Source organism: Thermobia domestica, chromosome 6, assembly GCF_964235325.1.
Source record: "Thermobia domestica chromosome 6, izTheDome1.hap1.1, whole genome shotgun sequence".
NCBI lineage: Eukaryota > Metazoa > Arthropoda > Insecta > Zygentoma > Lepismatidae > Thermobia > Thermobia domestica.
Window position 1 is genome coordinate 199066759 of NC_137459.1, and position 24122 is coordinate 199090880.

The 24122-nt window shown below is 34.8% G+C and overlaps 1 protein-coding gene and 1 long non-coding RNA gene across 3 annotated transcripts in view; both read right to left on the bottom strand.

The window, feature by feature from the left end:
- The window catches only part of LOC145688397 (uncharacterized), a 53059-nt gene extending 29683 nt beyond the window's left edge, over positions 1-23376 (bottom strand). Inside the window, exon 1 of the long non-coding RNA XR_014131892.1 lies at positions 22147-23376. This is a non-coding gene — a long non-coding RNA (uncharacterized LOC145688397). The remainder of the gene's footprint in view (positions 1-22146) is intronic.
- NfI (Nuclear factor I) overlaps positions 1-23894 on the bottom strand; it is a 784932-nt gene extending 761038 nt beyond the window's left edge. For both annotated transcript variants that reach the window (XM_081762573.1, XM_081762574.1), the window contains exon 1: positions 23407-23894. In XM_081762573.1, coding sequence (XP_081618699.1) covers positions 23407-23415 — 9 coding nt within the window. In that variant the 5' untranslated portion in view covers positions 23416-23894. The remainder of the gene's footprint in view (positions 1-23406) is intronic.
- Positions 23895-24122: the final 228 nt, after the last annotated feature.

Consider the following 24122-nt stretch of genomic DNA (forward strand, 5'->3'; position numbering starts at 1 on the left):
GACCCATCACCCACCGTGACCCACTGCGACCCACCGACTCAGTATGATCTACCAACCCTCTCTGCTCACTGCATTGTAGACAGTATCTTGTGAAGAGTGGTAAATTTGTCTCCGTTTTACTTTCAAGACCTTCATTTCCCTTCCTTTTTCACTTGTTTCTGTCTACTCACCTGAAGTGAGTATATCTAACCAAGTGAAAAAAGAACTTCAGACACTTATGGATATTGACATTTTTAATTCTAATAATAGCAATAGGACTTACACTACAACTTGGCTTTCGAGACCTGTGAGTTTTTAGAGCTAACTACTGGAAAAAATACATTTTTGAATCACTGTAATATATAAAAAATTGAATGTAACTATGTGTGCCTGATCATCACGGTCAAATTGCAAAGTCAAATGAAATTACTTTAGGTATATAGTTCGGCCTTAATCCAAATTGGGATGTTATATTACTTTTATTATAATGCATAATATCCTAAGGAGGTAGTGAGGATCCAAATTTTTGCGAAAAAAAAAATGAGTATCTCGCAAGCCGTTAAACTTACGGAGCTGAAATTCAGTGTATTAACTCTTTATTGAAAATAAACAATGTGTTCTAGCATTTTTTTAAATTCTCCTTTATGTGGGGGAGGGGCACTTTCTATATATGGAAAATTGGTAATGAGTTGGTTTGTAAAAATTAGGGATGGGCATGAGCGAGTTCGAGCGAGTTTTCTTTGAAACTCGACTCAACTCGAAACAGACATGTTTGAACTCGGCTCGAAAAATTTCCTCCAACTCGACTCGAATTTGGTTCGAGTTTCGAGTCGAGTTGAGTCGAGCCAAAACGAGCCAAATCGTGTGTGTAGTTCAAGTACTCTTTTCAAGTATCATACATACACAATACAATTATTATCAATGACACTACTACTACCACTACTACTACTTATTATTATTATTATTATTATAAGGACCGCCGTGGCTCATTGGTAGAGCGTTCACCTCTGGTGCATGGGGTCCCGGGTTCCATCTCTGCTCCCGCCAAGTGAACCTTGAGGTGGACGAACACCGTGTGCATGGGTTTTCTCGGGGCCCGCCCATTTCCTCCCACTTTCTTCATTCCACCATTTCGTTCATTTCTCATCATCCCCATCTCCTTTAGCCTAGCCGACATAAGAGTGGGACGTAAAACTCCAAGATTTATTATTATTACAGCGTTTTTGCTTCACAATCGGAAGGCCCCATGCTTGAATCCAGAGTTCAGTATCCTGACTGAGGTTTTCCAGGGTTTTTCTCAGTTACACCAGGTCAATGTTGAGATGGTACCTTAAAATACAGACCCTGGCAGCCATCCTTCCACTTCATTTCCCAATGTTGTTATTATTGTTGATTTGAGTGCTCCAGTGTAAAATAGCCTCTGAGATTGTATCTGGTAGCTTAGTAATAAATAAATATCTCTAGTTCACTTAATTCTGCAAAAGATGGCTGATGGTGGGCATGAAGTCATACGTTTCCAGATACATATACAGTTCCTAAGAGACCACCACTTTTACGATACGAGACAGACACAAACTTTGTCTCCTAGACTATTGTCGTGGTCTGTATATGAGTAAATTTAAGACACAATCTATGCTACATTCGCGAAGTGTTCTCTCGGCATTCGTGTAAAATTGATCCAAATGCGCAGTTCTACGTGGCCCAATGCATATTGCACTAATTTTAACGGCCCATATGTAATTTGCATATTTATGGGCCTTCATATATCCGGAATTCAATCATACACTACTATAACGCTCGGGAACAAATATTTTTTACACTAGTTTCTTTAGATGGAACTGGACATGAATGTGGGTATATACAATAAAAAATTGGATCAAGTATTGGATCAAAGAATTATTTTGAATGAATATTAGTCTAGTGGTACTTTACTGAGTAAATAATCAGAACGATGTGGAGGAGAGATTTGAATCGGATAAGCACAACAGTGGCTTGTGATTGAAGACGACAAAATTATGCATGTAACACTGCTGTCAGAAATAAGATAATGATAATATATTGTAGATATTCACTATTATTATTATTATTATTATTAATAATAATAATAATAATAATAATTTCAGCACGCAAAGTGTCACACACGTAAATATTTCGTGAAAGCAGAGAAATGAACTTGTTTTTCCGATTGCCTTTGTAAATAGCTGTGGGATTCTTCCTGTTATTTGAGGAGTGTCTGCAAATTTTGACTACCATAGCTTTGCTCAAATAAATGACACACTGCCGCAGAAAAGTAATATTATACTTCTCCTATTTTTATTGCCTACTATATAAAAGGAAAGACCTTAAAACTATTCAGTAAAGAAAAGTCTGAACCTCTGAATACAGATTCCGTTTGGTGGTAACTTGTTTACTTGCAGAGTTGCAGGGCTGTTGAACAATAAACCACACGTGTTCAGTTGCAGTCCAGTCTAAATCTGTAAAATTTCCGGCAATACAAAATATGAAGAAGTGAAGTCAGCACTTTATTTACCATGATATATGGGGGACGCGGTAGCTCAGTAGTAGAGCGTTCACCTCCGGTGCTTGGGGTCCCTGGTTCGATTCCAGCTCGCGCCGTGTGGACTTTGTGGTGGACAAACACCGTGCTCGTGGGTTTTCTCAGGATTCTCCCGTTCCCTCCCACTTTCTTCATTCCAACGTTTCACTCATCTCTCATCATCACCGTCTCCTTTAGCCTAACCGGCAAAACCGTGGGACATAAAACTTAAAGATTTCACTTCGTTTTTTACCATGATATGAGAGGATTTAGCGAACATCATGATAATTGTCACTTCTGGTAAAATTAAGTTATTAGGTGAACTGGATTGGTATTAAACCACAAGGGAAATTTGGCTGGTATGTGTCATTGTATCGAATTGCATAGGAATGATGGAACTTTCTTTTCATACTTACTCAAAAGTCAGAAAATGTGGCATACGTGTTTCCACGAGCTGCCCATATTATACAAATAACAACATTGTTATCCGAAATAGGCTTTTTATAATATTGGTAACAACAACAACAATAATAATAATAATAATAATAATAATATGTAGAAACTAGATGACGATTATTATTCTCGCAAGAAATTCTAAATATGAGGAATTTAAAAATACCATAGGAAAATTATAAAACTAAAGACAATATAGGAATATTACGAAAGAGTATTATGAAGATAATTTAAAGTTATGTATGATTTCTTTTGTCACTAGAATTCTTTATAACGACTGATACTAACCGAAAAACAGACTAATAAAGCAATATGTTAATACTGAAAAATTAGTAATTTCTCCATATAGCCTATGATAAGATATTCAGAAAAGTGATCAATTTTGAATTATCCCTTTTATTAATCATTCATAATGGGAGCCATTTCAACACAGCTATACACAGTCACATATATAAAGACGGAGATTTAATGTTGATAATTATGGTTGCAGGGGTTATTCGAGATAAATACAGTATATGATAAAATATTGGAAACTATGGTAAATTTTACGTATTAATTAATTAATTACGAGTAATCATAACGTGAGAGCTGCTTCAACACGGCTATAGCATAAAGGTGTATACCAGGACATAAATTGATACCCACATCAATTTGATTAAACAGGGGTTACATGAGACACATCATTTATAGGCCTATATCCATCTTAGAATACCCCGGCAACCCTGTTATTTTTCTGTTCTGGAGTTACCAGTTATCTGAATCACCGCGGTGCTCCGCCCGGGTTTAGGGTTGTTAGCGGATCGAGTGGCTTGGCTCACAGCTCATCTACTATCGATCCGAACCGAGAAATGAGCCGAGTCAACACCTCACCTAACCGAGACGGCAAAACCCGATGGCTCACCTGAACCGAACCGAACCCATTCGGTGGCTCATCCCGAACGAGTCGGCTCAGGCCATCGGCTCAATTGAGCCGAGCCCGTTGACATCACTACCCGGGTTGGGCTTCTGCTTAGGTTCAGAAATACGACCGTGCAGGTCTCATCCTTGATGGTAAAAACTACAGTATATACATATATTGGTGCTCACGACATTTGAGGCTGTCCTTTTATTAAAAGAAAAAAATCTATTGTGGTCTCGTTATCGAGACGAGATGAGATGCAAGCAGTGTCCCCTCTCATGAGCAACACTAAAAGTATTCCACATTACGGCTTACATTTCTCATGGCTTTCGCTTTCCAGTTTAATCAGACCATGATTTCAAATCGAGCTAAAACGAGCTAAACGAGCGAGCCATGTATCAAACTCGACTCGAAACTCGATCTCAAAAACAGTAACTCGGATCAAAACTCGACTCGAGAAAACTACCTTTGACACAGCTCGAAACTCGACTCTAATTCAGATCGACTCGTGCCCATCCCTAGTAAAAATGATCGAAAACTATCGATGTTATTTAAGAAAAAAAAAAATCAAACAAAAAATACAGTGCTTGGCTTCATATATCCATTGCTTTCTGTTATAATAATTTCTGAAGCTTATGTTTATTATATGGAGCGCTTACAGCACAGGGCAATCAACCCATAAAGTTGAGAGAAAAATAGGCATAAAATTTGTACTGTAAGCTTAATTACACGGAAATTTGAAGTTTGGATTGTACGCATAATTGTATGGAAAATATTACACCTTTTTTCCCCCTTTACGTTGGTTTACTTACTTTGATTTGGAACTTTGAAATTTCATCCTTTTTTCCACTGAAAAGTATTGATAATTCAACAAGGAAATAATTATATTATGATAATTTAATTGAAATTCATCGTAATTTGGCACATGGCAAACAGCAGTGTGGTAATTGAAGAAGAAGGAGGGAAATTCCCGTTCACCTCTGAACACTTTCCCGGAACCTCGTTCCTTTTCGCTTTCTAGACGGGGGAGGGAACTTGGTAATGGTATCAAACCTTCATGTGTAATTACAAAAATTAAATTTATAAACAAATAAGAAATCATCAGTTTATCAGGCTTTAATTGATAATTTATTCACAAGATTCCCTATCAAAGGCGTGGTAGATGAAGTTTCTGTTCTACATGGGTCGACATTACCAACTGACATGGTCGATATGGAAAAGATGTTGCATGGTGATAGAGAGATGAAACTTCTTGCTGAGTATTTCAAACCTGACCAAGAAAAATCGTTATCAGACTTAAGTCTAACAAGTAGATTGTCGATGAGAAGTTGCAGAAATCGGGGTAGAAGTATTATCAATTTCCACGACAGAGTGGGAATGGGGATTTCCCCTTATGAATTTACAGATGACTGATACAGTGAAACCTGTCTATGTTGGCCACCATCGGTTCCATCGAAAAGTGGCCAACTTAGACAGGTGGCCAACTTACAGAAAATAAGTGTGATTTGTGTATTTTTAGAATAGAATTTCTAGTATTACTTGATTGTAAAATTTTAATAAGCAGTGGTACGACAGCTACTTATAAATAATGTATATAGAATAATCATAAAAATATACAGTACTAGAAAATATTACTATAGTATGCAAGAGCGCCGATTTCTCTGTAAATTGGGGGGGGGCATTCAGATGCAGAATATATATATATATATATGAAGATTTTAAGACAAATTGCACTCAAATTATAGAAAATATTGTATACTCATAAATAAAATAGGGTCCACATGAGCTTTGGGGGGCCCGGTCCCCCTCGGTCCCTCAGGATCGGCACTCTTGATAGTATGTTTAATGTATATGCATACCTTTCTCTTCCTGAAAACTAGTCTGGTACATTGGATTATTCGGATTGAAAACACAATAACACAAACAACCATGAAATAGAAGTGTATGTACGCAGTTTATTGAAATTGATACTATAGCACACTGAGTGATTCAGATTGAAAACAAGTAAAGCTAAGTTATAAATTGAGAAATTCATATGCAATTCATATGACTTCTTTTCAGTTGTTACTGAATGATGGTTCATTCTAGACATATTTGCTTTATTCTTTTTGGCAGATATGCACATTCTAATATTGTAGTTAACTACCTCTTGTTAATGAGCTAGAAGTGTTTCCCTCGGAGCAAAAGATGTTTTGAAAAAATCTTGAGGGAATTCATATATCAAAACCTCCGCTACCTTTTGACATGCAGTCAGGTGCCAATAAATGACAATTGAGCTTTAACCTTGAGAATTATCCGGAATTACTAAAGCTTCCCACTGATGAAAGGAGCCGATATAGCTAATGGTTTTACCAAAACAGACAGAGTAAACAAATACGTACAACCATTTCCTGAATTCCTGTACGTGCTTTTTCTTATTCACATCTTCCTTCACCACCCTTTTATGAGGGTAGTGTTCTGGCCATTGACCTCCAAGAACAAATCGTGCGAATCTATGCTTCTTTGTGTCCAGTCACAAATACAGAACATCTGCCTGTCATATGGGAATTCGAAAGAGTTAAGAAAATAACAACACTGTATTTTCCGTGGCCAAGATACGCAGGTAAATTTATCATTATCATTATAGGGTAAATATTGCTTCAGTGTGGCCAACTTCCAAGATAGACAGGTGCCCAACTTATAGAGTAGTAAGTAACGAATATCTTACGGGAAAATGCAGGTTCAAGACGAACTAGGCCAAGATAAGCAGGTGGCCAACTTAGAGAGGTGGCCAAGTTGACAGGTTTCACTGTATTAGAAATAGAATAAGTGCTCAAACATTGTCTAACTTGTTGTTCATCAATGTTTATGGCCCACCGGTAGACATGCTCAAAGTAGACGAGCTAGTTATTTCTTGGCTGAAGGATGGAGATCATTCCACTGCGGATGATTTACTGCCCAAAAGTTTCCAACAGGAAATAAATCCGATTTCAGATTTGTTTTAAGGTGGAAAATTACGAGTTACGGAAAATGTATACCTGTATTACTAATGGCTTATTTGTGTTATTCAACTTTGTACCTAATTTTTAGTAAGTCTCTTCTTTGCTTTAGGTAAACTACTTTTGAATAAATATTCATAATAATTGCAATTATGCATATTTGTAACTTAAATTTAACGTGGTGTTTTAGTGATTACACAAATTACAATTATGAGCATACTTTATGGAGATGTTCTTACATAGGGTACCCGAGCACCTTTATACACTATGAAAAACTGATTTTTCAAGTCTTTTGTGAGAAAAATACTGTGAACTGAGAAACCATAACCTTTTCCGTATTCTACAGGGGTATTTTCCTGCGAATAGAAGTTTCTTGTGGAATGCATTCAGAAATTAACACTTGCAAGAATACTCTCTTAGTACAAGTATATTTGAGGCACACACTAATTTCCCCCCCACCTCGAACTGTTTCAATTTCCTCACTGACAAACACTTTACCATTTTATATCGTAAAGGTCAGATCCACCGTTATTGTAACAGTGGTGCTTGAGCGATTGACTAGAAATTCAAACTCCGACTAGTAACAGTTTCACAGTCTTGTTTTATTATAAGTGTAAACTCTTTAGTCAGTTCAAAAGAGCCCGTGGATTAGTGTTGTAAAAAAAGTTTTTTTTCTGTGAAGTTTTTTTTCAATAAAAAAACGTTCTTTTTCATGTTTTTTTTTCAAATGTCTGTTTTTTTTCTGGCAACTATTATTTATTGATTTACGTTGCAGATTATTGAAATAATCAACAGAACTTCAGTCGAAGCCTTCGTAACTTACAAATCTTTTGTTTCTTTGTACCTATATACTAGCAAAATTGTGTGATTAATCCTTTCGGCCCCAGGTCATTTTTGGCGTTTTCCTACATTTCCAGTTAGTGACTTATTGCTCAAAAACCATTCATTCGATTGATATGGTTAAGGCCTTGTTTTTTAGAAAATTGATGTGGCTATCTTTTGGTGTAAGTTGCATTGCAATGTTGCCAATGGGTGGGAAATTATTGAGGGAAATGTAGAGGTGAAAATTCACAAAAAATTCCCTAACCGAATTTCAAATTTTTTTGTATCTAGTACCACTGCTGCTATATGGGTTCAAGTCACCTAAAAAAAATCTTTGGTGTGTTGACATGGTACAGTGAAGTCCTGAAGTCGCTGGCTTAAATTCAAAGAGGGAAAGAAAAAAATACTGTCATACACATGAAATTTTGACACTTTTTACGCCTCAGAAGCAAAAATCAAATATGCCGGGCTACAGCTTCTCTAATTATCCTACTGAAACTTTTTATGGTGCGTTCTGTAGGGCAAAGAAAAAGCTTTCAGGTAGTGGTACGTTTGTTTCTATGTAGCCAGTAAGAGAGTAATAATAGAGGGGAAAAGGGAAATTTTCCGAATTTTTCACCTAAAAGCGGGAATTAATTGTTTTGGCTGGAAACACTGCCATCAGACAAACGAAAACTGTCTGAAAATAAACCTTAGTACTCCAAGAATATATCCTGCAAGTATCATGGCGATATATAACAAAGTAAGCACGAAATTAAAAAAGAAATCTCATTCTACCTCAGAAATTCACCATTTTCTTACCATTTCCAGAACATGGTTTATTATAAACCTCAACTGTACTTTCCCTAATTATTCTAGTGAAACTTTTTATGGTGCGCTGTGTAGGCTAAAAATAAGGCTGTTAGACACTGGTACGTTTGTTCGAATGTAGCCAACAAGAAGGAAATGATAGAAATAAGAAAGGGAATTTTTCCCAAAATTTGCCCCTAAAATCTGGAATTAAAATTTTCTGTAGCCGGCACCACTACTATCAGACACACACAAACTATCTTAAAATAAGCTTTGGTATCCCTTTAATATATCCTACAAGTATTGTGACGATATCTAATCAAGTAAGCATGTCAATAAAAAATATCTCATTCTACCTTTAAAAAAATCAGTTATCTTCCCAATTAGAGAACAAGGTCTACTGTAAACCTCAACTGTACTTCACCTAATTATCCTATTGAAACTTTCAATAGTGCGTTGTGTAGAGCAAAGACGAGACTTCCAGATACTGGTACGTTTGGTCCGATATAGCCAACAAGAGGGAAATAATAGAGACAAAACAGATAATTTTTCCAAAATTTCCCCCTAAAATCTGGAATTAAAATTTTCTGTAGCTGGTAACACTGCTACCAGACAGACGCAAACTATCTTAAATTAAACATTGGTACACCACTAATATATCCTACAAGTATTATGACGATATTTATGGAACAAAACTTCTAATTACCAAAAATATATTACGATACACAGAAAAGTAGGGAAAAACTAGAAAAATCAAGGGTTAGAACCTAAATACGAATTTTTCGTGCGTTCCCTAATTACCCCATTGTAGCGATTTGTACTTCCGTTTGTTAAGTAAGGACAAATGTTAGATTGGCGTAAGTTGACTTGCACTCGGACGTATAGGTACGGATTTATAAACAAAAATTTCCAATTTTTTTCCCAAATTTAGGAAAATTTTAATTTTCCTAATTGGCAACACTGCGCGCAGGCCCGTCTCATTGATATCAACTGTTAGGTATCCATCGGAGGTATGTACTTGGCAAGTCTTAAGGAGGTCTTTCTACAAGGAAGCTATAGGGAAAAAAGAAGTAAAGGAAATTCGAAATTGGAAAATTCTCGAATATTTGGCTGGGGTGAAATTTGAGAAGGAAATTCGACACCAGAAGAAAAAAAAATAATATGATAAACTATAGTCCAACCATATTTTGCAAGAATAATATCCCGATATCTTAATTAGTGTTCACACAGGAGCGGATAAACAAATGACACACCCGTGTATGCCACTTTGGCCACCTGGGCCACCGAGTATACATTTGATTACATTTTTTTGACTACTAACTCGTGTTGTTGTTGTAGTTATAGTCTCGACTAATAATAGCCTCGACTAATAATATCGTTGTTGTAAACAATAACTTTATAGGGAAAAATTTCTCTCCTTTTTACATCTTAGTTCTAACACTGTTGGTGAGAAATAGAGGGTGTTTCAAAATGAATTTCGGGGTTTTAAGTCTTTGTAGTACTTATTACATTTTACGTACAATTATAAGTAATGCATCAAGTAAAAGAGCACCTCAAACAGTCTTTGCTACCAGTGTTCAATGTGAGATACATTCGTCACACGGCACACATCTAGTCGATAGGCGAGAAAGGCCCATAAACTTTCCGCCATATGGCACAAAACACATTCAATTTAGGAGAGTCTCGTTTCAAGTGTACCATCTCCTGAGGATTTGCTGACGGCCAGATACAAACATTATGAGTGTTCACATTAGCTCTTAGGTGAAATGTCGATTTACCACTGAAGACGACACGATCCAGAAAATCTTCATTGTTGTGTAGCAATATTTCACTTGCGAAATTGGACCGTAAACCGTAGTCTGTACGCTTTAGACCTGTAGCAACTGCAAACGATAAGGACGTAGTTGCAAGCGTCTCCTTAATATTCTTCACACAGACCGTTGCACTGTACAGATTCAGTCTTTATTAAAACACAAAAAACTTTCTGCTCTCTAGTCTCTATCTTTGCTGCTTGCTCTCTCTAGCGGTAGACAGAAGAAACAATGCATGTACATGCGTGCGTACAAAACTGTTTTTGAGTTGCTCTTTCATTTGATATAATATTTATAATGTAATTGTAATAGATACTACAAAGTTTCAAAACCCTAATATTAATTTTGAACCGCCCTGCATTACTTCAAATTGTCATCCTATATTCATGTTTTTATATACATATCGTAAGGGCCGGTCCTAGTCAACTTGTCGCCCCATGCAATGGCATAATTTGCCGCCTCCCCCTTTCTCCAGAAAGAACAAATCTTAAAAGTCATGATTTTAAGTATGCTACTCCGGCATGAACAATAAAGGTGAGGGTAAGTGCAGTTGCACTCAGAAAGGCTTAAATACTTACCAAAAATGCAATCCTGTTGTGTCTTTTTTTTTTTTTTAATATTAATTGATTATGTTAGTGAAAGATAAACCAAACACACCTGCAGAGGAAAGATGGTAATCCTTTTTATAGAATTCACTATCGAGCTTCAATCTCATGTATCAGTTTGCAATTCTAGTGCAACTAGCTCTTTTATCTTTATTTCTTGATTTCTCTTCTATATCTGTTAAATTAAAAAAAAAAAAAAAAAAAAACTTGTTTCTATCTTCAATGATAAGGAACTTGTTTCTGACAAAAACAAGACTAGTTGTCATATCAAAACTGTGGAACAGATATTCACTACTATTCGAGAATTGAATTCTTGCATTTGGCAACAATCAAACAATTTGTGCTCGGATTTATTCGAACATCTGCTTTAGCATTGTCCATGTGGCCTTAAATTAATGCAACCTAAACATAATTTATTAATGTAGTATTCAAATAGAAGGTCAGCTTAGTAAATGTAACTACCATCATCATGAGGTCTGTTTCCAACAAGAAATATTTAATTTAAATAATATACTTATGACAAATTTTGCCGGACCATCCAAACTTGCCGCTCCATGCAAATGCACGTGTTGCATATATGGTAGAGCCGGCTCTCCATATCATATATATCTAATCGACAAATTATTTATATATGACATTTAGAAAAATACTTTTAGGCAAATTAGTATGTTTTTACCTTTAGACAAGTTATTTGAATTTTATACTATTCGTGACATTATTTTCGTGCTTATTAAAGGTCTGCTTTCACGAAAAAACAAAATTTCATTTCTACTTTTATTTCTTAGTTGATATTGATGAAAACTGCTGAAACCCGAATTGTTAATAGGTATGGTGTTCATGTAAATTGTAAAATATTTGTACCGTATCAGTACCTAGCGTTTAATTTATGTTGCATTTTACGGTGATTATACCTACATAAAAATTTTTAATACTTAAATAGACGTAAGATGAATTACAGATGACTATTTGAAAAAAAAAAAAACGAAATTTAGAAAAAAAAACGAGAGTCAATTTTTTTTTCTAAAAAAAAACGTACATTTCTGAAAAAATACGAACGTTTTTTTTTCTGTTTACAACACTACCGTGGATCGTGTTCAGAGTTAATGAGGATGGATTTTGGTGAATCAGAGTAGGTCAAAGTGGGTCACGGTGGGTGGTGGGTCAAGTTTTCATTGACTCACGCCAACTCTGTTATACACATGACAGTAATATGCATCTATTAGTATCACTGAGATGAATAGTGACACTCTCAATAGCGTTCATTTAAGATCAATTTCAAACCCCATCGGCATGAGGGTAAGAAGGGATGAAAAATGAAATGTCTAAAATGACCGAAATTGGTGTCGAGTCCGTAGTTTTTGTAGGCGGGAAAATGGCTGACTCCTTTGAAATGACATTTGGAGGATGGTATTTAACGCTTCTTTTTCTGCTTCTCTTTTTAAATCATGTCACTTTGATTCAAGGACTATTCTAAAGGCGTACAGTGTATCAAAATTTATATCAACAGTAGCCTAGATAATCTAATGGATTTTTATCACCACACTTTCATTGAAATACGTATCGAAAGGAGAAAAAATCAAACAGCCTATTTTCCATAAACCTATCCTACACGTGCGAAGAGGGGAATTGGTGGCTTAGTGGTAGAGCGGTTATTTCTGGTGCGTGCGGTCTCTGATTCGATCCCCAGCCAAGTCAATCTGTGGTGTACAATATCGTGTCCGTGAGTTTTCTCGCGATACTCTCGTTTCCTCCTACATTCTCATTCCACCAATTTTTCCATTATTCACTTGCCTTAATCATCCGCCCCCCTTAGCCTAATAGACATAATCGTGGGACGCTACACTGAAAGATTTCATTTTCCACGTACGATTAACGGGCGTTCCAGCTAGTACTTTTATAAATATGAACTGTCAGTTACACCGTAGGTTTCTAAGAATAGTGTCACTTGAATCATTTCCCAGAAAAATCGGTCATATAAGCCACATTCATGGTCGGCCATAACCGCCACATCACACACAAAGTTCATTGGTTGGTGCCTCATTTACTTGACTTGGATATTCCCAGTTTTTCCAGCAGGGTTGGGTGGTATAAACCAGCAGTTTTTTTTTTTTTTTTTTAATAAAAACAACTGGTTTAAATAAAAAAAAACGAAAAATGTTCGTAGAAGTGTTCGTAAAATCTTGATGAACACACATTTGTGGGTTATCACGTTTCACCTCGTATATTATTCGTATTATATTCAAACCCAAATTCCCATTCATTACTCAAAGAGATTATACTACAAAGAAACTTTTTTTTTTTTTAAGTTTATGAATGTTTCTTTTGTGATTTTTTAAATAGTTTGTTATAACTGTTATACAACTGCAATCAAAGAAAATTCATTTTAATAATGTTTACTATTGATAAAATACATCGAAATGCCGTACTTTAGGGGGGGGGAGGATCATACAAACCAGACGAGAGGCATTTATTTAATTCAGAAGTATCTTTGGTATCTATTTATGTATAAATGGGTCAGAGCCAAAGTAGACTCATCAAATAATTCTTATCTCTATTCACTTTTCTTACTGATATGCTAATTAAGTCGTCGTATTTCTTTAACTTGGACTAATAAAAGTCATAGAGAACTAACTTGGACTAAATTAGTTCTTCTGTACTCCGTAGTATTTTGAAATTGTTCATATGTAATTCTGTATAATAGTTTCACTTGTGCACTGTTTGATGTTTTTTGTTCTTCTGAAATGACTCTTGACAATTATATTAACAAGTATGTAAAGATCAGTACAATGTATTTTTTATCAGGATTCCTTCGTGAGTGAGTCGGCAGACGTATCGCAATTGTGGCCAATTAGTCCCGGTTTCGAGTTCAAAAGCAGGACAATTTCTCTCGGACGTAAGCCGTGAAACGGTTTGGATTCCTCTTTCAGCTTATGTGACCCTTTCCAGCATAACCCGGTTGTTGTATAACAACATCAAAGTGAAACAAACTTATTTCTGTCCATATGTGATATAAATACATAGAGCAAATAATTTAAAAAAAAAAAATGGTTTAAACCGAAAAAGAACAGGATTCTTTGTTGTTGTTGTTTTTTTTTTTTTTTTCAATCAAAACCATGGTTTTTGCCAACCCTGATTTCCATTGTCCAGCTTGGAAAATTTGAAGTATACTACGGTGAGCTGAAGAAGAAAAGGTGAGTGCAACATACGACTGTATGCAGTGATATGTAACAACTTCTAAAATATGTTGAAAAAGTAACTTATTCTCCAATATTCTAATGGAAAGAATGCACAGAAACTAGTAGGTTAAAATCAAGGGAAGAAAAACAGAAGAGTTTTCTAGACGTTATATCTCCAAAATCACCTGTCGTAATCCTCACTCACTTTTTATGTGTATGTGTGTTGCTCCTCACTCACATCTCACTTAGTTCACAATGTTACATATACTTCGACTTTTTTTTTTTTTTTTACATTGGTATTCCATCTGGCATATAAAACGCTGTTACACAGAAGACCGAGTAATCAAAAAAAAAAATATATATATATATATATATATATATATATATATATATATATATAAAAATTAGATGTGCTACTATCTTCACAATTCACAAACATTAAATGAATATAAACTGCATAAAAGGCACCTTACACGAAAACTTTTCAGGTTTCGATTTAAGAATTTTTCTCAAGCTCTCAATTTCTGTTGTAGTGCTGGCTCAAACAAGAAAGCCTCAAAGAACAAAAACAAGTTCATCTGATTAAGCCTTTTTACATATGTTCCGGACTGATTGATGCCAAAATTAATTAAAATCTTATATTATAAACACTATCCATTTGCTTTCTCGAAGTGACTAGTTCTTCTGTGCCTGGCCAGTTAGCCTTATCACCACTTACGCCCAGATGATGGGTCTGCTATCCTGGAACGGTCTCAAAGTTTTTTTTTTTTTTTTTCCCACAGTAATTTCCAGTACATTTTCAATATTACCAGTATCGATACAAATTTACAGTATTTCAAGTATTCAAGTATCAGCAGACATCCTGCACTGGCCACTGCCGCCAACGGATAGGGATCAACATATGTGCAGTATTGATAGTACAAATTAATTGCTTCTTTGAAGAAATGATGTATCTCCTAATACCTTAAAAAGGCATATTCCATTAACAATGATGTTCCATTTTTATTCCCATTATGCTGGCATAGATATAGAATGCAGGTATCTCCATATAATGATTACTCACTATAGTAACTTTTCACTTTCGGTCAAGTTAATATAAGCACTACCAGTTGGCATTCTGAGGCAGATACTAACGTTGCAAACAAATCTTCCTTTACGAGCATACCCACATTCGCTAATGCGTTAGCAACTACGAACGCCCCCCCCCCCCACACACACACATATGAGCATTCCAACTTCGTCCTGCCATGAACTGGAAAGCAAAACAAACTAGCAGTGACCACCTAACACATGTTAGTTATTTTCTGTAGTGGAACATCAACTGGCAGTGCTTGTAAACTAATTTCCTCACTTTTACTAGTCCAATAATAAAATTTGAGTCACAGAACACTTCCAAATGATCAGAAGACTAAAGAAAGAAAAAACTACGGTACGCATGAAAAACAGCCTTGCACTGCTGTGCATGTATGGCTCCAGTGTCCGTTAGTGCCTATGACCGATAGCGTCAAGGAGCAATGACTAATCTTGCCAACTTTGTAGTTTCAACAATATTACAAAGATGGCTGCAATGGCCGTTGGCATCTATGACCAGTGGCATGAGTGTCCAGTGGGTTCTGCGATCGATTTTGTGATGTGGAGTATGTCAGTGTTCCCTGTGTCCTGCACCCCATCTTATATGATTTTCCTTTACTGCTAGAAATACGTTTACCACAGTATAAGTTGCGTGGCGGAAAGAACATGACAATTCATTTTACAATCGTAGTAAACATTTGTTGCTGTAGTTTTCCTTAAATTCATTTGCAGCACCACACATATTCTTAACCACTGTAAACAGATTCTCTTGGACAAAGGAAGAAGGAAAAAGAATCTTGGATGAATTACTGGCATCTCAAATCATGACCAGTCACGGCATTTCTTGAAGTGCATCTCGAAATCGTCACAATAAACCGGTAACTACCTCTGTACACGGAATTCAATAAATAATTTGATACAAAGAAATCGCAACGCAACTCAATGAACACTGAAACACATTCAACTTTTCCATACAAGAAGCTTATTTTTATGAATTTCAACATCTAATCCAGAAAGACATATAATATGAGAAGTTACATACATAAATGGAAGACTGTCCCCCCTTAAAAGTCAACAAAACTTAAGCACTTGCTTCATATCCAAGGGAAGGTGATAGCATCTTTCGCTACAATGAATCATTCGTTCACCAAAAATAGGTATTAAAATAAAAGCCCAAGATGAGCAATGACTGGGACTCCCACTATTACAAAATCCAGTGAATTATAAAAAAATATCCCCCTTAATGGCATTAAACTCATCACAAACATTAGCAAAGGTATATATATATATATTAAAGGCTGTGTACTTTGGTGCAAAACTGTAATTAGTTATATATATATATATGTGTGTGTGTGTGATATTATTAGGGTATTTGACACCTTGATTTAAAGCAAAGGAACTAAATATCATTCTTGATGTTAACAGAATGGGCCTTTATAAGAGTTATATATTTTCTGCGTTACTGTGAACCCATTATAAATATTCAAGAAAATATAAATACTATTTTACAACTGACACTACACACCAAGAATGTTAAACAGTAAGGTAGTTTCCTTCTATCAAAAATTAATTACGAAGTAGTATATGATGAAATCATACAATTTAGAAGCAACTATGCACCCACAAATTCCTTTTAATAGAAATTTTCGATTAAAAAAACATATTACAAAGAACGGTGATGTGGCTAAACGCATAACTTTTACTTTCTGATAACATCCACTCAACAAATTTACGACTCAAAATATGTTATCTATATTCTTAAATGAATAAATATGAATACTCCGATATCTTCTGAGGGCCGTGGTGGCTTACTGATCCAGAATTCTCCTCTGGAAATCATGTTCACATATTTGTACCTACATGAGTTTTCCATGTGATACGCTACTCTCAATTTGTTTCAAACGTGGCCTTATTTTCAGGGACACTTCAATTCAAATATAAGGTTCACAATACACGAAAAACTAACGAACGAGAACATGCCCACATAAAACTACTTATATTGACAGAGGAGTGAACTGAAAGCAACGATTAATTAACCGGATAAATAAACGAGTACCGAAATAATCAATGTCTACAGTTACTAATCTAAACTCATTTTAACTCTCTATTTTTTGTGCACATCATTATTTTTAAATATCTTGCTATATAGCAAAGGCTCTATAACAAAGTGAACCAGGAAAGATAGAAGCATATATAATATAAAAGGCCCAACCCTATACCTAAAACTAAGGAAAAAAAAGTTAATAAATTCGCTATAATTCGCGTTAATGAAATTAACTCAAGCTAAGTAACTAACACATCAGCATGCTAGACAGAGTAATGATAATGGAAAATATGGAGCTTATGACATTTCCTGTAACAAACTATTAATACTTATAAAACAAAAGTCAGGTATATGTATGTATATATATATATATACTGATAAAAAAAAAAGAGAAAAACTCATTGTTTTCAGCTGGCCTTACCCAAAAGTGACCATAAAACAATGAGATGTTACTTGAAAGTTACTACTGACTATGCAAATTAATCACATTCCTGTATGGACCAAATAATATATTCATACAGGAATGCACCTACACTCTAGAAAATAGTAGCAATGCAATTGTTTATTGTCCTAAAATAACGAAAGTCCTTTTTTTTTCTTTTTTCTTTTTTTTTTTAATAATCATGAACAAGATATTGTGAAAATTAAAAAGAGAAGTACAGTACAAAATATAACCTCAATCTATAATAAAATGTCAACTATATTTGCTCCAAATGATTTGATTTTATTCTAGTTATTTCTTTCTTTTAAATGGGAGACTTCGATGCAACAGGTTTATGATTCTCAAATCATAGTATTTCACTTGAGTATACATTCTATATCTGTAAAGAAAACTGAGCAAAGCAATAAGTAAATATATATTAACAACATTCGTGTTACATTGTCGAAACAGTTACAAAAGTGTTATTAATATATATTTAGTGCTTTTCTCAGTTTGTTTACTGATACTGTCGAATATTTCCAAAGCTATATTGAACAATATATATTATATCTGTACGTGTGAAGATACAAGCAATGTAAGCTGTTTCAATGAAAGATTTCTCTCCTCATTTCATAGGTTCCCAATACCTACATCATGTCACATTCATTTAATCAAACACCCCTCCAGTTCAGAATCAGGTGAATTTGCATAAATACGCCCACCAAATAGTACTTTAACCTCTTACTTCCATCCTAAGGTGTGTTTACAAACAATAGGAACTTTTACTGTAAACAAATGAAGCTATATGAGAACATAAAAGAACATACTATTATATACGATGTGAGTGATCTACTCAGATCATACTAAACTGAAACAGATACACTAAGAACTATATGTTCAAACTGGACCCAACGAAAAAAAAAAAAAAAAAAAAAAACTGACCTCTGCGAAACCATAACGCAAAGTAGTTATAGAGGGGGTAAAAAAGGTGTTGAAAAAACTAGCATACAATAACCTACACATGGATCAACATAATTAAATTTTCATAACAAGATTACGACCGTTTCAAATCAAAATGTAATACGTAAAAATATAAATTCATGCATTCCCTGTAAATAATTAGCAATTAAATTGGACCCATCCACAATAGTTGTTTAAACTCAAGGGTTCTGGAAATTTACACTACACTGTAATCGAGATTTTCAAGACAGGAGGTGACAAATGACAGTTGGGGGCGTGTATTATATTTACACAAAATACGAATGGAGGTAAACGCAGTAGGAGACATCATAGGGACCAGTAAGAATACTAAACATGTGTATTCTGCCGTATGGCTATTTATCATACAACCATATTATATTTTAAGTATTATAGAAACAAAACAACTGGGAAGTCAAATAAGTTGAAAATGACTGAGGACAACAAACATGAAGGAGTTCTGTGTGTGGTTCCCTTTCCATGTGTAGTGCATTACCTGCACGTTTTTTGGGAAAGGAACTTGGGCTTTGTATCAAAATCTAAACAATAAAGGGTAAACTGAACGATATGCCTGAAAGATGAAGACAGGAAATAATACACTGCACACAGTCCAACTCAGACGAAATACGTTATCGAGTAAGAAGAAAAATTCAAGTTGTTCATAATGAAGATGATACAGCCAATAATAATCTGAAATTATATCAGTTCATAAGAATATTTTACAAGAGGAAAGTATATTAATCCTGTGCAAACTTCAGACGCCCACATCACCGGTTCCTTTTTCATTAACTGTGAATCAATTTATCATTAACTCAGAAAACTGTTCATTATTATTATTGTTTAATATAATGTCGTATCAAACACCACCAAATTAGCTAAAATCAGTAATTGCAACATTGTTTGTCTGTAATGCGACTGAGCATTGTCAACAGTCAGAAACTCAACAAACTGACAGAATACAAATAAAATACCGAGAAAAATGAATTATATAACACTACTTGTGTTAACAATATGCTGAACAAAAGCACACAAAGTACGTTCAAACAGTATCTCCAAAAGCAACAGCACTTAAGTGTAAGGCATTATTAACTTCTTTCCAAGCTAGGTAAGAGGAAACATTAGAAACGTCCAGCACCCTGACTCGGTAAAACTAAAAGCAGAATAGAATAGAATTTTCCCAAGGAAAGAAAGTATATGTAAAATATATAACATAACAGGTTCAGAACAAACGTAAATACCATTACTACAGGCTACAACTGAAAGTTTTAACTAGTAAGGATATCCCAAAAAGTAAATGAATACTACACAGCATATAGTACTATAAGTGGCACTTAATGTTACGATCACATTTAGCAACTTGAAAGAAACCAAAGACAAATGAGCTAAGATTACATCTATTATGAGATGAGGAGTGAGACATAATAACTCGACATGTACACACAATAATGTCATTACTAACGCCAACAATGTACAACGATCGCGACCAAGCACAAATAACAATATTGCTTTCAATGAAAGAACATAAACTGTATCAGACTGAAAACAGTAATGCCCAGTGTATCCTGAAACTCAACAAATAACTGGCAAATCTACAAATATTGAACTTAAAATATGTGAAAAAATGTTACGCCACATAGTTATCATTAATATGAGACTCATAAGAGAGAAGAGATTAGTCAATCTTCTTCCATAACAGAACAAAGATATGTGCTTAAAGCGCAAAAGTATTTTAAAATTTATAAATCTGATTATAAATGGTTGGTAAACATGAGATCCCATTGCAAATAAAAGGTCTTAAACTAATGTTTATTCGACCTATCGAAGCACATTTTACTATTACTTGTTGTATGCATCTGGACCTAAGTTTGTCTCGACATTAAGATAGGGACATATTTCAAGGACTACATTAAATAAAGATAATTCCTGGAGCCACAAGTGGATTGACTGCCAAGTTCTTACGTACTGTCTGTAAAATACTACAAGGGAATTCTACTACGAAGATGTACACACAAGCTTCCGAAACATTAGCAATCTTATCAATGAAAACGTCAGAGAAATAATTAAAAAAAATATTGTAGTGTTAAATCCTAATGCAATTTGTCAGGAGTTATGGTATGATTATTATGGATATCCGTACAATTCAGGTCAATAAATCAGAGATCATTTAAATTCAAAATGTATGTCTGGAAACTTTTAGGGTTGATACTCATACAAATCTCGTTTTTCGCTCATAGAAGATATTTGTATTAATGAAAAAAAATAATAAAAAAAGTGAAGAGAAACAGGAACATTGAATTTTTTCCAAAGATAAGTAATACCAATACTTTTAAAAATCAGAAAACATGTCCAATTAACTGGCAGCAAAAATGCATACCCACCCCACAAATTATTTTCTCAATAATTTCAAATTGAATTAATCAGTTGCTAATTCCATGTTTCTTTGCCTATGTGACTTAGGCAACCAGCACTAGCAACTGTACAACTCATTCTGAATTTATTGATACAACATTTATGAGCATGAAGTAAGCACTTCTGTTGCCAACTAAAGTACTGGAGAAATATCAAAGTTTTAATAGAAAAACTCATATTCCAAGGTGTCAAATAAACAAAACACAATCGCAATTCTATTTTTCCAATCAAGAATTTTATCCTTAAAACTTCTGATTCTTAAATTTCAATTTTCACAGACATATATTTACAAATTTCACTCGAGCACCACGAATTTAATCACACAACCTCGACATGGAGGAATACAGAAAATGCATAATTTGTGCAACAGTTTCAATTGAATACTTATGTTCGAATCAACGAAATGGGACTCGAATGTTCTTCCGTTTATTTATTATTATTTATTTTTATACATTTTTACGAACACCGATCTTTAATCTAGACGGAAATTCACCTTATCCCCCCAGGCAGAAGGATCTAGTACAGTCGGCAACATAATATATTCCCACCCCATATTTGCTTTTTTTCTTGGTAATTTGGAAGCGAAGGGATAATCTCAAAACGGTTTCAGTAGCTTATAATGAAATAGTATATTTTATCTGTATCTTAGTAAAACTGATCGATCAGTTCCAATAATTTGATACACACATACCGGTACACAGAATTTGCCTTAAACCGTACAAATTTTCTCTAACAGTTTCAGATTTCATAGCCGTGGAACTAACTTCCTTCTTGTATCAAAACACAACATTTCACCCATAAAGTAGCAAAACTCTCTACTTGCACTGAATTATCAATACAGGTAAAGGCAACATATTTTACTGCAAAAACCCACACGAGTATGGCAACACTTGATTGTACAATTCACTGATATGAATTATTTCAGTAAACTATTTCATTCAGCCACTGTATTGAACTGAAGGTAAACACTGACAACTGTTTCAGATTTAAAATAATAATAATAATAAAAACGAAAAAGAAAAACCGCGAAAATAAAGGTCATAAGGTGAGCTAGTGAATTCCTTCATGCAAATGATGAAACAAACTATGATCACTAGTTTAACAATCTATACAACATTAAAGAGCATAATATATAAAAAGCATTCTAAAGTAAGGAGCCACAACAAATCTAATTACCTATTAACCCATGCATGTTCTTACAGTGCATTTCTCCTTGTGTATTTTTTCTTCAATTTCTGAAATAACTGTTCAATTACACATCTCCCCGTCTGAAATTTAATCACACTCACTAAAAGTGGCATAAAAACTAAGAGAACTGGTCCCTTCCAATTCGAAGTTAGTGGGAGAAAAATGCAATCGAGAATGTATGTTTCAGACCAGTGCATACTGCAAATGGTAGTGCAACTAAACATAAAATTTAGCAATCAACACTTGCACTAAACTAAAATTGTAATCACTTTCTTAAGTCGCAAAACAATTCACTGCCTTGGGTAGTGTCTGATACAATTATATCAATTATATAGAAGACTATACAAAAACGAGGTAGCACTATATCCATGTGTTCATTAAAAAAACAAATTGAACGTATTATCCCCATCACATATATTTACTTAGCAACGGCTAAATAGCAATATAAAAAGTAATGCGAAACATGGCTCATACTGCTACAGCATGAACGAAACGGTAGGAAGAAACGTAGTGCAAGGGTACGATTATTCACATTTCCAAAAACACACACACGCAATTTCGTGTGCTTAATACTTAACATATCAGTAATAACATACGATAAATGCTTCAGATGGTAACTCATTTTGCCACCCATTATGGGCGAAGTGGACGACCGAACACGCCTGATGAGTTACAGCTGGTTTCATCCCACATTACATCTTGTGACCTTGACGATACACTGTGCAAGTACGTTTACTTGAACAGTAACAACAACAATTTAAGATAATGTTACATCTTAACTATTTACGAACTGAAATATTAAAGGTTTTCATAACTTCAAATTTAAGTATATATCAAAATATGAGCATTGGCTTATTACTTCTACCCGCGAGCTACTAATTCGTTTGGAGTGAATGATATGCGCAGTATCAGTTTACGTATCTATTACTCAGGAGACTTTAGACGTCCATAAAATATCTATTTATCATTGTATTTTACGAATTGAACTCTCGTCGTCTATTCGCAACCTGAACTTCACAACAGGCTAGTATACAAGTATTTCTTTCTAAAGAAATTGATTATGGCGACAGCCTAACAACGCTGAACAACATGCTTACTAAATCAAACAGCTATACGTGCAACTACATACAATTTTAACGAAAATTCTCATATAACAGCTGTAAATACAAAAGCAAGCAATGAAAATCTTTGTACCGGAAAGAACAGATACTAATTCCTTTAATTCAAAAGTATGGGAAGTCCACTTACCATAGTCATTTTAGGCCATAATCCCGCGACTATTTCCACATCTTCATCGTTTGTATTAGCCACCTTCTGTTTTCACACGATATAAATAGTCTTTTTATCGTTACGTTTACGGTCTTCGTCGTACACTACGAACAATATACGGTATATTTTAAAATTTGGTGTTCTAACGAAGTGGCCCGCAGTTCTGTAATATTTTGTTGCGGAGAAGACTTTGTAGTCAAATCAGAATCTCTGGATCTCGTTCATATCAAGCAATATTGAGCGCATAATAACGATTGAATAGCACGGGCAATTAAATACACGTAAGGGTTATTTCATGCTCTATCCAATAGTTTGTACACAATGTCTTGACATGCACGAACGTCGCTATAATTTCACAAACCTTTTCCAGGCAACGTAGTGTATTTACGAGGACATCAATCAAATTGTAGCGCACCAATCGTATACCACGACCAAAGCTGAGCTCCGCCATATTAGGAAAGGTAGGTGATATCATAGGCGGAGCATTATTTATTACTCCTCCTCCCCGTAAAAACGCGGCAAGTAAATTTTATGTAGTCGGAAACTCAAAGTTGTTATTAAAGAGAGAGAGAGAGGGAAGAAATCAGTTATGTTTTTCATTCATCCACAAGATTATTATTGGGAAGTAGCATATTTGATAGTTGAAATCTTCTAATGAGATGAATCATATTTCATTGCTTCCAATAACTGATCAT